General features: G+C 38.0%; 1 protein-coding gene across 4 annotated transcripts in view; it reads right to left on the bottom strand.

The window, feature by feature from the left end:
• ARHGAP15 (Rho GTPase activating protein 15) overlaps positions 1-18226 on the bottom strand; it is a 333020-nt gene that overhangs the window by 131930 nt on the left and 182864 nt on the right. For all 4 annotated transcript variants that reach the window (XM_056350341.1, XM_056350342.1, XM_056350339.1 and 1 more), the window contains one exon: positions 7616-7738. In XM_056350341.1, the coding sequence (XP_056206316.1) occupies positions 7616-7738 (123 nt within the window). The remainder of the gene's footprint in view (positions 1-7615; positions 7739-18226) is intronic.

The following is an 18226-nucleotide window of genomic DNA, read 5'->3' as shown; positions in this document are numbered from 1 at the left end:
AGAAGGGATGGAGGACTGGGTTCACAGAACTACACTGAAGAAGGTTGTGTGCATGTGTGGCGTTAAGCATTAGCGAACAGTCTGTTACATGTTTTGGGGTTATGTTTCTGACAAAGCACAGTCTGGTTACATTTTCTTCATAAAACATTTATAGCTGCCTTCAGTGGTAATTATATATACAGAGATTTATGATTAAAATGTACTAGCGCTTCCTCTTTTGACATCTTAATTGTTTTTTTAAAAATTTTAGCAAAGACCTGTCAAATTCTTTGCATAATATGGAATGGTCTCCAATGTAAATTATGTTCAAAAGAAGTAAAAATGTATCTTATTTGGTGGACAAAGACACTTGTAAACAATTTCAGAAGTAAAACAGGCAAAGAAATACGTAGTGTTTAGATGGCAATACATGAAGAACTGAGACAGAATTAATGCCTGGGTGTTCAGCAGCTTCTCTTCACTGTTAGAACCACTTTATAACCAACTTCCAGGATTATTTTGCAGTTACTCCATCAATCCCTGGTATGAATGCAGAATACTTGCTGTTCCTGGGAGGAAATTTTGAAAAGGCTGGAAACTGTTCTGCAATTCTCACCTAGTCCATTACTTCTTTTCTGGGTACAGATTCTGCATCTTCAGCAAAATGTTTAATCTCATTTTAAATACCTTTCAGTATATGGATATAGAGATGTTCTGTATCTTGCAGTTAACCTTTAAAACACCTCTTCTTCGAAAATAGGCACTCAGGATTTTTGTCTTGAGTAGAAAGGGCAGTAAATCAGCATTGTATAGCTGCTGGGCATCAAAAGAGACTATGGTAGAATACAACACACAAGTGCTTTGGAATTCCTATTCCCCCCCCCCCCCCCCCCCCCTAGAAATCCATGAGTATTTATAAGTACATGATCTCATGAGTCATCCAAATACTCTGAATTCTGGGTACTCCTGAACCGCAAAGTCCGTGACTCTCTCTAGTCAATTGATTTGTTGCCGGATCTGTTTCTGAACATAGACACGGGAATGGCAGTAGTTCCTCTGCCATATTTACACTCTCAGAGGTCCTGGGGAGAGCTGAGCAAAACTCAGTTAAGCTTTGTTTGTGCAGTATTTTGAAAACCAGGGATTATAGGAATGGCAAATTACTAACTTTAGTAAACTATGTGTAGATCTATGTGTAACTAAGATTAAACTGTTATTTTCTTCTTCTTTTATAGGTGTGTGTACATATTTTAAAACTAGTTTAAAGGACAACTATTCAGGACATTTTTTCCAAAAAATAAGAACTGCTCCCAAAGGGATAAAAGAAGCAAAAATCCTTGATTTATTTGTGATAAGGCCTTTCAAAACTTCATTTTTTATGACTTTAAAAAAAAAAAGAGATGTACACAACACTCCTAACCTCCTGTTATGACAGTTTATGTTTCCTATCCAGCTTATTTAACTCAAATGCCTGGGAAATAGACACAATTACCACCTTATGGAATGCTACTTAACTTTAAATGCTCCCTTCTGAATAGAAATCCACTTTATCTTCTCAGAGTTATTCCAGTTTCTCAGGAATTATTTCCTCTATAGGCTCCTGAAATGCTCTTGTTTCATCATTTAAAAATTTAAATTAACAATTGTTCAAAAATATCTTTTATTAGAACAAAGGCAATTCCCATACAGTGGATTCTGTTCACAAGAGCTTGTACAAAGGAGCTGCATACTATGCCCATATACAGCTTTAATCATTCACTCTTTCAGCTGTTATCAATTTAAAACCAATGAAACTCCCACACTGAGTCCATTTGAGCAGTCAATTTTAATATCTTGGGGCATCTGTAGTTATTCTGAATTGGCTGCAAAAGCAGAACTAACAAGTTAAGCTCTAACCATAAGTCTACATCAGGCTGGTAAACCATACATCAAACACAGACAGTTAGTCAATACTGTAGTATGAAAAACCAACAAGCATTTTTAAGAAGAGCAATATATTCATAATATGTTTGGTGGTATGGTTTACATTACACATCCCTGATATCTGCACATTAAACTTTCTATTTAAGATGGTGGGGTGTGTGACAGCTTTGCACATGGATATAAAATGAGACACCAGAAGAGGAGGGAATGGACATTCACAAGTTGTATAATATAAAATGATGATTACAGCTGCAATGAATTGCTCATTCTGGTAAGCTTCAAGTTTTCCCTGAGCCTGACAGAGCTACTTTTTTTGAGTAGCTCTCGCAGGCTGCAGCAAAGCCACTAATTCCGAGCTGCAGAAATCTAGTCTATGGGAGACAATACTTCTGGAAAAGAAACAATTAAAACAAAATCGCTAAAGCCACATCCTCACTGAGAATGTCATTGTTTAACTGTTCTTGGTGTACATGGATGAGATGTGGCCACACTTGGAAGGAGCTCATACTTCAGTGTTTTTTATTAAAAAACACAAGGAAGGGCATGGCTAATATTCCCAATTCTCAGGGAGAAGCTCAAATTCAGACATGAGAGAAGAAGGTATAATGGTGTCATTCCCAAGTTTTTAGAAACGGCAATTATATTTGCGTAATTCAGTGCCTTCCAGGAGTAAAGTTAACTCTGCTATGTATGGGTTTGAACTGCAACTACCAGAGCTTTGAATCAACATCGAAGTTGTTTGTTTTCTTTGTATCTGTGTGAACCTTGGGAAGAAAAAGGGGGAGAGAGAACGAAAAGGCAAAATCGAAGAGGAATGTACAGAGAGAGGGACAGAACAGTAGGCACCGCCGCAGCATTCAGCTTTTAGGAGGGTGAAGGGATGGGGTTGGAAAGGGCCACCTTCTGGAAAGTGACTTCTTCTAGCTGCTCAGTCTGGAGTCAGACTTATTAAGTCAGACATTAAAATGATGCTGATCCCAGACTGAGGCTCCAAATAATGCCACAAGGCTTTTACAGTAAGTGGGCCAGGTCCTCAGCTGACTGAAGTCAGCGGGGTTGTCAGTGGAGCTCCCCTGATTTATGCTAGCTGGGAATCTTGCCAGTCCTTTTAACTTGGAGATTTACTATATATCGTTGATCTGTGGTGGTCATCAATTTAAGAAAAAATTAAATTTGTGAACAGTTACTATTAAGTGGCATATGAGCTGCCAGATTTGTTTCACATTCTCAGAAAAAAGGGAAAATAGACAGTACTACAGACACTGGACTCTTTTAAGAAATTATGGTAGATTACTGGGGAAAATAGCTCATTTGCATTCAAAGACAGTGAGTCTGCTGTACCTCTCAAAACAGGTCTCCAAAAATGAAATGTTTTAAAATTATCTGAATTATTTCTGACTATCATGTCAAAGGAAAAAACATTGCTTTGTCCAGTGTTTGGCCATCCACAGGGTTTGGGAAACACTTCTGAATGTCCATGCGGTGGTCAAAGAAAGAAAGAAATACCCTTGTGACTCTCTGTCCCTGCAAGTCAAAGAAAACATTTCCTAACTTCCCCTAAGTTATTACGGGCACTAGATGATTTGCTAAATTCCTGCATAACCCAGAAGAATTCCAGAACACACCAAAGGTAGGTCTTGATCCACTTTTTTGGACTTCCCATGAGCATTGCACTTATCACATTAAACTCTTCCCAGGTCCACTGAGACATATGAGACAATAAAGATGTTTTCCCTTGTCTGGAGATAAAATGGTTGGTGATCTCTTTGCTGCTATCTGCACAACCACCAACATATGCTGAGCCCTGTTCTATAGGCTATCAAGCCAAATCACAGCTAGTTCCTTTCACTAGCAATTGAGTGGCTTTTATTTTCATCTTGAAACAGTTGTAACCATTCCAATTTTTATGCTGTTTTGGTTTTTGCCTTAACTTCACTTACAAAATAAATTCAGTGAAGTTCTTTCAGTATCTAGCTTTTGGGAAAGAAAAAGTCCACCCCCCAAAAAACCCAAGACTAATTTCTTGCCAGCTGCATAGCTGCATTTTCCTAATTTCCCACAGTGTCATTTATGTTAAGTTGTTACTCATGCTTTTTTTGCCATTTACTGAAAGTGTATTTTGTGATAGTTTTCTATCAACGCGACCACCATAGCTTTAAAATCACAGTTTCACAGAAGTTTTTTGGTTTGGTTTGGTTTTTTTGTGGACTAGAAAGCCTCAGAAATCAGGAAGTTAGCAGGCCAATATCAAGTTGAAGGTTGGCAATTCATTTTGGGTAATATTAAATCATGACAAAGCTCAAACATAAAGATCAGAGTTCAATTATAGACGATAAAGTAGTTTTAAAAGAGAAGATTTATATATTATTTTCCTAGCATATTACTGCAGATTCTGTAAATTCTGAGAATATTTCAGTCCCAAGGAACTGAGGACCCCTGCCCTTGCATATAAATTTGACCACAGTTATTCTGGAAATAACACAGTTAAAATGGCAGACCTGGAACATGGACCTTATTTACTATTTCAAGGTTTGCATGTGCGTGTATAAATATGAACGTAAGCGTGCGTATAACTGCACACATGCTCCACAAACATACTGTATGACACACCATCTCAAAAATGTTTCACAATGCTTGTAGACCAAGGATATTTTGTGTAAGCATGAGTGAGATGGAAGGAGAAGGACTGACAAACCTCATTAAAGCTCTCGCTGGAGCATGAAAAACCCCAGTCACCAGCTCATTGCAATGAATGGAGCCAATGTGCTGTTCCCATTCTGGCCTCTTTCACGCAGAGGACTAGAAAGCAAATGGGACAGCGATGACAAAAATAACTTTTTGTCATGTAAAGTGTTGGCGCGTCTTCATTTTCAGCCCAACATGCAACTAACATTTACACGTTTGTCTGCTACATTCCCTTGTCTGATTATTATCCTCCTACTTCTTATACTTCTCATTTGTTAGCTACCTACTTTGTTTGCTACGTGGATATTTGCTACATTCTACATAAAAGAGTTATGTTAAGAGTTAAATGACAATCACAGAATTTCTAGATTTCCTGATAACATTGTTGGCAGAACAAAGTACCCCGGGAGATCAAACTGCTATTTAATTTTGAAGTCTGTATTTCCAAATTTGGTTAATGTGGAGAAATGTGTCAAGTCTTCTGGCCAAGTGTGTACACACCAGTGACTAACAGCGCAGAACTGTGTTTAAGTGAACTTACCACCTTAAAATGTATTTACTCATGACTATAATTTACGTGTTAAATTTATTGGAGTTTTGGTTCCAATGTGACATACAATGTAAAAAATCAATATAGATTTGAGAGCTTTATAGTGCCCCTGGCAAATATGAATAGCACTTGATGAAAAGTGAAGGTTTTCACAGCACCTACAGTGCCACTGCATTGGAGTAATTAACACCACACGCTTCACAGATATTTATATCAATTCTTCGCTAGCACACAGAACAGCTCTTTGTCAGAAATTCGGTACTGAGATGTCCTGCAAGGCTTTAGACACACTTTTATTACGAGCCCCTATTTTAAGGGATTTGCAATTCTGACAGAAGTATTTCCCTATGGGATAAAAGTTAGTATGCATGTTCTCAGCGCTGGAGGAATTTTTTCTTGTAAAAATCAGTTAACATTTTTTCCCTTAAGAAACGAGCAAATAAATAGTTTTGAGAGGTTTCTGCAACCATTTAAGTCACCTTTAGAAAAATAAATAGATGCATCTTATAACACAAAATTTTGCAAGCTTCTACTTTTTAATCTGGATGGTTGCATTTTGTGATTTAAAAATATTTTAATATGAGCCTAGAAATTAACATTTAAAAGTGGTCTCTGTATAAGCACTGCAACTGCATTTTCATAACATTTTAACAGATTAAGGGATAAACTCTGGTGAAGACAATGAAGGAACCTTATCAAATGAGCATTTCGCATAGACTTACCGTAGATTGGAATTAAGCCGTGCTAACGAATCCTGCCTCATTTGCATGGCCAAAACCTAATCCTAATGAAACTTCATGGTAGATAACTAACATGTTTTCTTCACGGTAATATTAGTTTGGTAATAAAACTGTGCTGGGTAACGATTCAGAATTACTGTGTCACAAATCGTGCATCTTTGTGATCCATGGAAGAGCATCCCAGGTAGAACCAAGTTATGTTTATGAATCAAGAGCTTAATGCAACTGTAGCCAAACCCAAATTCATCTGGCTTTCCTAGAGAGATATATTAGAGGATGGATTTGAGTTATGTTAATGAATCTGGATTTGTTAGCAGGGATCACATCTGATCCCTATGTAACACCACAGGAGATTCATCAGCCACACTTTATTAAACTAAAAAGAAACCCCTTAAATCCAGAAATTAAAAGACTATAAATTACTCCTCTATTACTGTAATAACTGAAACAAACTAACATGATGCATTCAAATCCCACTCTCAGCCCACAGAGTACTTCAAAGAGGCAAAACTCTCCGATGTATTGAAATCAGATACTACAAACATGTGAGGACAGATCCTGAAAGTTTGTTGTGTGTTTGTGCCCACCTTGCACACATCTATTTATGTATAAATGACATTTTCTTAAAGTTTCCGTGGCAGTTAGAAGCAGAAGCCCATCACTAAGGCACATCATGATTTCATCTAACGAAGGCTTCCTTGCAGTAAGCGACATTTCACTGAACATTTCTGCGCGCATCTAAAACATAAGAACTTAATTCATAAAATCTCCTCCTCTTCAGACACGGGCCCAGCTGGTGTTTAACTCTTGTGTCTGCTTTAGCTTTTCCTGGCTAGGGTCAATCTCTTGGCTCAAGACAGACAAGTTTAATACATGCTAGCAACACCCCTTGCCATTTTTTGACACACCACTGGAAAACTCACACTCCAGAGATTGACAGGGGCTGCTGGCAAAATGCCTCTTTCTAGTCAATTTGCATGTGCAGTTGTGGGTTTCACACATAATAATTTGGGAGTGCGTAAATTTTTAAAGCATTATTCCAGACAATATTTGAAAACATGGCTTTGCGTGATTATTAGTGGTCAGAATGCTACTGCCTTCAAGTTAACTACCAGTTTCTTTGCAAAATGTTTACTCCTTGGATAAACTAACAAACACATTTTATCAAAGAAATTTTTTAAGGATATGTGAAAGTGATGGCTGACCAACTTAGCAAGAAATTCGAGTAGGAAAAAAAAATCACAGATTCAAAGCATTGTTCACTGGCAGGTATTTTATATTGTTAAAAATGTATTTTGTCGGCAAGTTAGAAAAATAATGAGAGAAGACAGCAGAAAGTATTCCAGCCTATCCTAGAAAACAAATTAGTCAGCACAGCATCTGAAGTTCCTATTTTGGATTCTAAAGTATAAAACTGTTTCAACAGTCTTTTCTTAAAAAGAAATGGAGTTGTGCAGCATGTTGATCTGCAATGTGCCTGGTGAGTGCCCACATTAAATGGAGGGGCTTCTACCACATGTGTACCAAAGCAGAAAAAATGAAGGAGTAGCCAGATAGCACAAAGATAGGTGTAACCCTGTGTTGATTTTTTCTTTACAGTTCAGCAGGTAAGTTTTACAGTGTAAGCTACAGCAGTGAAACCCTATCTTTTTCCAACGCACTTATTAACTGAGAATGAAAAAAATCATCAGTGAATTTTTACTTTTTACTCCAAAAAAGTACATAAGACTGAACACACCTTTAATAAGTCCCTTTTCTTGCAATGTTTTCAAGGAGGGTCTTCGGGAGATGAACTTCTTTAATCTGCTTTTAACTCGGTTTCTGTCATTTGTGTCAGAGGCACTGTAGTTCAGTCTGAAAACTAAAGGAAATCAAAAGAAAAAGCTTCAGTGAAACGGTATTTTTAAACTAATAGTAGCTTTCTCAAATATCCTTAGAAAATAATGGCCATAGCCACCCTAGTAAAATCATGTGGTAGGTCAGCAGCATAGCTGGTCGGCCAGTAGAAAACTTGTGGTTAATACTTTTGTGAATAAACACGATGAGTTCACAGTACTGGTTGTTCACAGTATTGTATTATTTATTGCCCATAGGTATTTGAATGGTGACCAGTTTACTCATGAAATGTTCACAAATCTCACAAGTTTTACATGGATGATTTTTCAACTAAAATTCCGGGCTCAAAATGTGCTATGCGCTATTAGCTGTATACTACTTGTTATGAGAAAGGACGGATGGTTACACCGCTAGTGAAGGACTGAATTCTCTTGCCAAGATGGATTAAGCGTTATATATATATTTAATGCAGTTATAGAAAACATGGCTATATGCCATGAAATGTGTGCAAGATGCATTAATTTATGGAAAGAAAAGTATTCCCGTCTTAATGATTCTATTTTATTATATTTAGGCATTTACCAAACTGAGAAACATTTTGAGCTCAATTTATTCCTGCTCTGTGTCAAAAAGACATAGAACCCAGCTGCAGAAAATCCCCTGGAGGAAGTTTCAAAGGCATAAATTTAACTTATTCTCTGCTGAGGTGCTTGCAGGGCACCATCATAGCTATCAAAACAGGCAGTATTTGTAGCAAGGAGAAACTCAGCATACCCCAAAAGCAGTGATGATGCTATGGGAAGACTTTCTCCAAAGGTTTCCCCGAACAAGCAGATTTTTAAAAGTTTTCTAACAAATCACCTGAGCCTCACCACCCCCTTGAATAACCCTTGTCCTGTGTCCTGAGCTCTCTCTCACCCTGCCCATTCCCCAAATGCTGAGCAGGGCATAATGGGGCAGCTGGAGCTGCACAGCAAGGACCTCCAGCTGAAGGAGGGGTGGGTTCTGCTTTCTCAGGAAAGTAGATTTCCCTCTTCTCTTGATAATCAGTCAGTCAGTCAATCAATCAATCATCCACCCACCCATCCACCCACCAAAAGACAGCATTCTCCAGAAGCTGAACTTACAGGAGTTGGTTCATTGTCCCTTTGACAGAATTTCTAACCAGGACCCCAGATAATTTAGCTGCGGTTACAGAGGTGCTCCCTAATCTCACCTGTAATGCAGTGATCTTCATATAAAGGATCCAGGGAAAGAGAGAGAGCAAAAATAAAACTATGATCGATATGATTGGGCTATTCCATATCAAGAAGTTTTGCATAAGTTATAACCAGAACCAGCATGTTTAAAGGTGCACAATTATAAAACAATGGCAAGCTAAAATAACTGGTTAAGCTACAGTAACAACCCTGGAATATTGTGGTTTACATTACAAATCTGATTTTAACAGCCAAACTTATAAAATGGTTTACGCTTTGCTGTTGTCAAGGGAGAAAAACTTGCCAAATTGTTCATTTTAAGTAAATAGAACATAGCCAATTAAGGAAAGCAATATTTAAACACATGCCTACACTGATCAGAGCATAGTTTGCTTCTGATTTCACTACTGATTTTAACAGAAGAGTGCTCCATTTTCCCACAGCACTAAAATGACCCCACACATACTTCCACAAACTAGTAATCACACAGGACAAATAAAAGGACACTTTACTGGAAAATACACAGCTTGGTACAATAATCCATCACTTATGAAAAATAGAAATCACATTTTTTAATGGTAGCATTCTTGGAGTGATGTATCATAGAATATGAAGATTAGCATTCAATTGATGGTTGGTGCTTTTTTAACATTATAGTGCAGGACTTTTTGTTCAAAATTGAGCAATCCTTGGCAGGGACAAGCTAAAATTCCAAGTCACTTGGCTGTGCTATAAAAAGAACAACAAATGGATGTTTCTAATTCTGCATCTTAATGGTGCTTCGAAACAGTGAAGTGAATTGTATTTCATTTCTCTTGTTGCTGAGGGTCATTCTGTCCATAGCAATTCATATTTAGGTTTGCTTTTTCCTGACTTACAGTGAAGCTTCCCCAGTGCAAATGATGCAGGAGTGAAAACATCTCTGAAGTCACTTGAGATGCCTGCCACACTTCGTGGCCTGCGGGACTCTGAGGCGTGTTATGCCCACTTGAGCTACACATTTAGCTCCGAGTATACCCCAGCTTTATTAAGATATTCTAACTGAAGTGAACGTGGGCATACTGTGAACAGTGGGGTAGCAGTGTAAAGGTCCTCTGTTTAGAAAGATACATTAACCCAGCTGGAAGTTTCATACCTGAAACAGCAATTATGGTGTTAAAACTACATCTAGAGGTAGGAATAATTATTGTCAGGGATACTTTTGTGTGTTCTAGGTTGAGTTGTATAGCTCATGGTTAAAACCAGCAGTAAAGCTGATGTTGATGAATTTCTTATTTTATTCTATTAAACATGGGTGAGTCACCAGAGGGAAACTCCAAGCCTCCCAGAAATTCAAGGGTTTAGATAGCATGTTCCAAAACCAAGCTCAGCCAGAAATATTCTTGTTGGGATCTCATTTAGAAATATTCTTTCTCTTGCCAAACCATTCTTCTCGCGATATCCCCACATTAAAATGACCTTGCTATTATATTTGGAAATACAAAGAGGACCAAATGTTACTTCCAAGAGGGAAAGAGAAAAAAAGAAAAAAAAAAAAGAGTGAGTTATAAAACTAAAAAACCACAACAAATATTTTTTTGGAATACCTTCCTTTTAAAATTTTAGGTTCTGGATTTGGCCAGAAAAATCCTCCATGAAAGAGAGCTGGCAAACGTTAAACAACACAAAAAGTGGAAAGCAGTTCCATACAGAAATAAAACAGGATACTTAAGGACCCAAGTATAAATTAATAGGAAGTAAAACCTACTGCTTGTTCTGCTGTCTCTTCCCTGGCATAAACTGTATAGGTGTGCCATTTGATTCCTTGTACTGAATAAACTCATATCCTGTTTCTGAAGATGCTCACACTGGCATATCCACATAAATGCTTCAATACCGACACAGACCAGAAGGGTACTGCCCTTCCCTTGGCACAGACTCTTAGATTAAGTATTTCTTCTATTGCACTAAAAGCTTCTGTGACAGAAAAAGGAAACACGTGCTTGCTCTTGTTGGGTCAGGGGCCATTAGAGTACATAGAGATGGGAACACAACAAAGTCCAATATTATGCTAAATTTTTCTGCTAGTGCAAAAGGGTGCAAGGACATTTCATCCCAACAGCAAAAATATAATCTGAATACTGGCTGACTTTCACTACTGGCTGGAAAGAAAGTTGTACCCTCAGATCTGGAAAAGCATTTCTGGATGACTTTGGTCACTTTATTAGGTCTCTATTTATTCCACAGGTGGAAAAGAGATGAAGAGACAAATGGGGAAAAAAAAAAAAAAAAGTCAAGACCTTTACCTCAAACAGTTTGTTCCACAATTAAGATACATGAAATCACAACATCTTGTCACATCAGGGAAGTGTAATATAGATTGGGTACAAAAAAGAAAATAGTATGAACACATTGTTAGACTTAAAAGAAAGAACATATCTTTGGCTCTTAATGTTGGGCAGCACTGTACTAACATTAGCTGAATTAGGGAGGATAGCTTAGGCTAAATTCTCTGGAAAAGAATTCCACCAAGAAAAAACTGACCAGTCTGTCTTGGGGCCTGTGTAAGTCTTCTGAATACTTATTCAACATGACAACTCTAGCCTGAATGTCCCTAATAATGTATAAATATAACAGGAGTATCATGTAAAACCGCAAACTAAAGGCTGTAAAAGGGGTTTTGCACAAGAAAACAGGTGGAAGGAATGAATTAATGTTACCTCCAAATCACACAGTTCTGCAGAAGTAGTTCTGTCAGAGTCAATGGAAGTTTTGAGATATACAGATAGACACCTGCTATAATTTCATACACTATATTATATATATGATGCAATGAGAGTAAACGTAATTTAAGCAGGGTTAAGCAGTGGCTAACATATTTGCAAGGTGAAGGTGCAAAAACTTTTCTCTGTTTTTTTTTGCATGAGCACGACTGAAAGAACCAGATAAGGCTCTACCTTTTTCAGAGCAACAATCAAATTTTTATGTGATTACTTCCTGTGAATTTAGTCATGTACCTAGACAATATATTTCAGACTGCTTTTCCTGGGTGTGATGTTCTGGGCAGAGCCCGAATGGCTCAGGAAGTAAAATGTTTTAATATGTTCTAAACAGCTCCATGTTTTATTGGCAAGATTTGGAACTGAACGTAGCAGGATCTGACATTCATTCCAATGTCTTTTATTTCAGTCTTAATTTACAAAACATTTATACATAATCCCAAGGGTCTACCTATGATTAATTCCTGCCAGGTACAGTATATCTGAACACTTCTAACGTGTTGAAAGCATTGGTTTTTGAAGAACTATCCATTAATGACTTTCTGAACTGTGACAATGGATATTGACAGTGCTTGTCAGACTAAAGCACTATTGATTGTCTCATATCATGTGTATTGCAAAACCAATTTCTTCCAAGTACCTCTTCCTAACTGAAATACATTATTATGATACCTATCTGTTTAATATAACACCCAAAATTATAGTATGTAATTCATTTGGATGGAAAGGGCTCATAGAGAAGGAAGAGCTGCAGTGGGACTGGATAAAGCTTTAAGAGTTTCAAAGAGCTTTATATTCTTACTTTCTCTTCCATTAGCCTTGTTCTGCAGGAAAAAAACCCACAACTACTCTGGGCCATGCAAATTTTTTTGTAATACTCTTGAGGACTTTAAAATTTCAAGAAGTTCTTAGAAATGGAGGTGACTTGTAGTATAATGATAACACTTATAAACTGAGATTTAGTAGTTCTTTCCCAAGGAATACTGAAAGTGACAAGCTTGGCCATTCAAAATACAGTATCTACTGATGAAAATCTAAGCTGCAACTTTATTCAAATACATATAAACAGATCCATGGGTTTAACTGTGATCTCTGATGTCTTAAAATAATCATTTTTTTATGTGTTTCACAGACTCACATCCAGAGTCTTCAGCAGCATCATGCAGGACTGAATCAAAGCTGAGATGGTAAAAGGGGAGGCAGAAGTAGGTCTCTATGACTTTGGATAATGAAAGTGCCAGTCTAACAGCAGTGCTGTCACATATGTGCAAAAATATTAATTTAAAGAAATTAATTAGTTAATTAATTTCAAGTAATGGGAATGCTTAATTGCTAAGTGTCTCATCCTTCTGAAGAAATGTATCTTAACATGCAGAGGCGTGTGACTATGCCTACGTTCCAGGAGACACTGTAATTTAAGAATATATAATGACTCATGACTTCAAGTTTTATTGGGTTTCACTGGAATTCAGAATCCAAAATTTCTTCAGATTTTTTTGGCCTGCAGCAGATGTGAAACTACTGCTAGTCCTTTACGGAAGGAGCAGCATGCATTATTGCTCAAATAAATGGCCAGATTTTCAAGCAGCACCAAAGTTTTGAGAGAGACAAAACCAAGTCCCTGCCTCCTTCCTTTTCTTTGTGATGCTCCGAGATGGAGTCAATAAAGTCTGTTCACTAAGGATAAAGAATTCACTTCACCTACTTTATTGAGCAAATGACTCTTGTCAGTCATCCTATTTTATCCCCTAGTGAAATTCCTGGGCAGGTCTCATGAGTTATCCCCACACTATAATTTATCTTTTTTATAAAAGAGTAAAATGAGAGGCAGATACACGGTCTGCTTAAAGGCACTACACAAATGATTGGTTGGAAAAATGCAGGAATCAGGCATTACCCCTAATTCCTATGATTATGATAAGCTTTAAAATTACATATTTTTATAACTACAGAGCATAGACCCAGGAACTGATGCACCAGGTGACAGAACAGGGACCACCAGCCAGAAGATGCTTGGAAGATTTTGGTTGCATGGGCAACAAAGGACATGAAGACATTCAGTTTTATGGTCTTAAAACAGGTATTTGCCACAGCAAGTATGTCAGCATTTACAAATGTTTATGGAGCAAGCCTGGAAATAAACAATAAGGAAAAGAAAACAGTGATTATATAGCACAAATAACTTTTCTGTAATATGACAGCCTAACAACTTAAGTGCTCAGTAGTGTCATTACACTTTGTGAAATTTGTGTGCATTAGCAGTAAAGATTGAATAATATGACTGTATAATTAATATTTTGCATCATGCCTTTATGCATATAAACTTTTAAAAAAATTTGTCCCCCACTAATAACAAATGGAAATAAATGAATAGTGTGTTAAATAGCACTACACGCTTACACCGTGAAACAAATGGGCACTCCCCACACAGCTTTTCTCGGTGGTATTTGTACCATAAATATTTCAAAATGTAAAGCAATATTTCTGAGAATGTGTCGGATTTGTAATGGGAGATCATACCAAACTAACCTGATATCTTTCTTTAATAAAATAAGTAGAGGTTTATAGAAAAGAAAAATACAATAGACCAAATCTATCTGGACCTTAGTTGTGCATTTGATATGATGCCAAATGGGAAATTATTAGTTAAACTAGAGAAGATGTAGAGAATTAAAACAATAACTGTGAAGTGACTAAATAAGGTATTAAACAAGTTTTGTTGAAAGGAGGACTACCGTATTGAAGGAAAGTTACCAGTGCAAGTCCTTAAATATTCTTGGAACAGATCTTGGCGTTTTTGTTAATGACTTCAGAAAAAGTAGGAGCGTTCAAAAAATACTTGTTGGTGACTCAAGGCCAGGAAGCAGCACCAGCTGAGACAAGAATAGGGATATCAGACAAAAACGTAGTGACTTGGAGACTGAAGCTGAAGAAAACAGATTAGACCTAATACTACCGAATGCGTGGTTAGAGAAGGATTAATACAAAATACTTCTCTGTCCTGAGTGTGCAACCTTGGACATCTGTGTGTGAGGTGGAAATGCATGCCAGAAGAGGTGCAGGCAGGGGCGATGTGAAGCGCCAGGAGAATGGGGCTGCTGAGCTTTGGAAAGCAGGAGGGGAGCTTGACATGCCTGGCCAGCTAGCAAATTGCTGGGAAAGGCTGCGATTGTTCTCCATGAATTTGCTGGTGGGGGTGGGAAAAGGAGCAGGAGAGGAGAAGAGGACAGCAGGGAGGGAGAAGAGCTGTTTAAAGCAAAGAACAATGTTGGCACAAGAATAAATGAGTATGAACTGGCCGTAATAAGAAGTTCTAAAACACCCTTTCAAAGAAGTCATGGTGGCAAATAAAACTAAAGGAATTTAAGATGAGGCTTAATAAATTTATGAAAAGGGACACAGAACACGGTACCTTTTGACAGGAGGGACTGGACTGTATCACCCAGGACACGCCAAGCCTTTCTTTCCACAATTTTTTTTTTGGTATTGTCACAATATTAGAAATGCTACACACACTTCACTTGAATATAAAAACCACACTGCCAGAAATCAATGAGCTCGTTTTATTCATACAGTATGACCAGTTTATGTTCATCTAATGTAAAACATGTGGGACTTGGATGAAATCTGCTGCAGTACACAAAGTTAGAGTATTCAGGCTCTAGGAAGCAAGAGTACAGTGTGCTTGGGAAGGGGAAACGGGTCTCCCCAAGCTCATGTCAGAGATTAGGACCCTTGACACAGTCCCTCCGCCAAAAGTAGTTGCAGCTCTTTATCCCCCTGGAACTGAGGAGGGTAGTTCTGTACGAGCACAAATTTCCATTGACTTGTCTCACCTCGACCCTCCTACAGTAGATGTTTTCTGAAAATTCTCAGGTAAAGAGTGATCTAATTACAGATTAATCTGGGTAAAAAGCAGGAGCATGATGGAGGAGCTTTTTGCATTTGGTGTACTTCTCTCCTTTAGAGAAGGTTGCTAAAATTCCCAGGAAAATAATAACTTGGATTGTCTAACACATAGGACTGGAATAGTGGTCCTTGCCCTTCACTACCTGGGTGACTCAGCGCTGCCCTGTTCCAGGGTTTTTAGCCATACAGTCTCATCCCACTCATATAAGACATGATAGTTAGTTATGGGAAAACCAGCAATATTTGAATTAATGACTTTTGAGGTTGACATAGATAATATAAAAATATTATTTAAGCAGACTTCCCAAAATAAAGTAAACACATAATTAAAGGTTGAGGAAGACAGGGCAGGGAACTGAGGAGTATCTCCAGATCAAGTTGAACAAGTAATTTACAAGTAACGCATTCAGGGCTTTTTAGAATATGCAGGTTTTGTTTTCATCTGTTGTGGAATAGCTGCCAATAACTTTCAAGTCTTTAAGGTTACCTCCTGACTGAGTCGGTCTGAACAAGCTCCTTTTCAACCTTTTGCAAATAATATGAATAGTCATCGCTTATACTAAATTGCTCCGAAAAAAGGACAAGAATATTATACAGCTGATTTTTCTACCAGGAGCACCAGATAGATTGTTATGCCAAAAGAAAACCTTCCTGAGTGGCTGGGTACTGCCAGTCATGTGTGCACTTCTAACTTCAAACTTACATATAATCCTGTCTTATGCTTTGGAAAACAAATTACCTGTAGAGAACAAGGGCAATTGATTATTAGTATTATTAGCATTTATATCACCCTTGTTAAAAGTCATACAAATAATTCACATGTTTAAATTCAGATATGTGCTTGGATACCTTGTTGAACCTTTTATTCAGATACAGTCTTATGGGACTTTTACAGAAAGAATGTCATACTAAAGAATTTTCTTTTTATTGAAACTGTTATCAATTACATTTTATACTTCTAAATTCAAAAAGTAAATTATTTGTAAATTTAATTTTATTCCCATTGCACTCAACCCCCAATTATATTCATAACCTTATGGGTTTTGACCCAGTGATGAACTTCTAATGCTTCTCATACAATAAAGGATAGAATTAATTTGTAGTGCATAGGTTATGAAAACCAACATGATAAAATTATTTCCAATGAGAAACAGTAGTGATAATGATCTGTATATTTGTTGTTTTGAACCACAAGTTCCAGCGTATTTTTCTCTTTTAATACAGCAAGTTTAGTATTTCCCAGTGAATGTAGATGTGATAGCTTATAAAGGAGAAAGGCACAGCCATTATCTTTAAGGTAATCAAAAAATATCTAACCAAAGATCTGAAATCCATTTGCTCTACCCTGTTTATATGTTGAATCTACTTTATCAAATTATCTCCACCTCAATTAAATCATTAGAGTAAGTATAACTGAAGAAAAGATCACGCATGAGCTCATTTTTAAAAATAACAAGTCAACATATTTAAGAATCCTTTTTACTTCTTACCTTACGTGGAAGTTCTGGTGGGAATCTCCAGCATCTATAGTCACATAAATCTAAACCTTAGGCAAAGTGACCTTTACTGCCATCAGCTTCATCTTGTGTTTCTATGGAAATTATTTCCGTTTGTTAAAACACAATTGATTGTCAAACTTTTCAGCAGTTGCAGCTCTCTGCTTACAAGGTAGTGTCAGAGTTGCACTGCGAGGCCACGGGAAAGACTGCCGCTGAAGGTGCTTTAGGAGCTGTGTAAAAGAAACATCAAAACGCAAAGCAGACCAAAAGGAGACTATAGCTTTTGTGTGAGCCTCCCCTATAGAGGCTGTTGGTGGGAGAAGGTGCCTTCTGAGGTGTCCTATGGATCAGCCTCTTTCTTGAACTGAGTTAGTGTGATTACAGGAGGAAAAGAAAAGCCCAGAGCGAAGCTGCCGGTATCTTTAGCCACGCGTTATAACAGTTTATGTTATAAATTTGACTGCTTGCCCTGAAAGCTCTGATCCCAGTGTGTTTAAGTAAGGCGTGGGCTTTTTTAGCCTTGACTTTGTCAGAAGTTGGTCTTCTAATAAAGATCAGGTCATACAGTTCAGTCGTGTGACTAGAAACTATAGCTAGAAACTATTCATTGCCTTCTCTCTCCCTGGTGGTACGGAGTGCAGTGCTGGGCAGGGGCAGGGTGTCCAGGAGCAATGGCTCTGGCTCCCTGCTGCGCCTACCCGCTCTCCCTCCCATCTGACGGTGGTGCCTTCTCACTGCACGCGCAGCACCAGGGCAAGATCTGGGTCGGTACGGCTAAGACATGAGTCTGAAGAGGACACAAAGACACGGTTATCCGAAGGCATGAGCATCTGGGATGCCAGAAATGAGCATTTCCTACACTCCTAGTGCAGTGGGTTTGCTGCAGCAGTAGCTGGGACCCCAAGTCTGCCTGTTCCTTGTGTAGGGGCTCAGAGGGGGAGACCTCCAGAGACACTTGCAAGGCATGCGGTGACATTCAGTACTTCATTCAGTCTCCAGAACAGCTGCGCTGGAGCAAGCTGCCTGAACAGGCAAATTATTACTATATATCACCATTTTCCCTGAAATAAAATCAGGCCACTCATCACAACAACTTCAGTTGAGACACTTCAGTCAGCTACGTGTAGGGTTTGCATGGGTGCACTGA

Source organism: Falco biarmicus, chromosome 8 (genome assembly GCF_023638135.1).
Source record: "Falco biarmicus isolate bFalBia1 chromosome 8, bFalBia1.pri, whole genome shotgun sequence".
Lineage (NCBI taxonomy): Eukaryota > Metazoa > Chordata > Aves > Falconiformes > Falconidae > Falco > Falco biarmicus.
The sequence above is the reverse complement of the archived record's forward strand: the minus strand, read 5'-3'. Positions and strand labels throughout refer to the sequence as shown.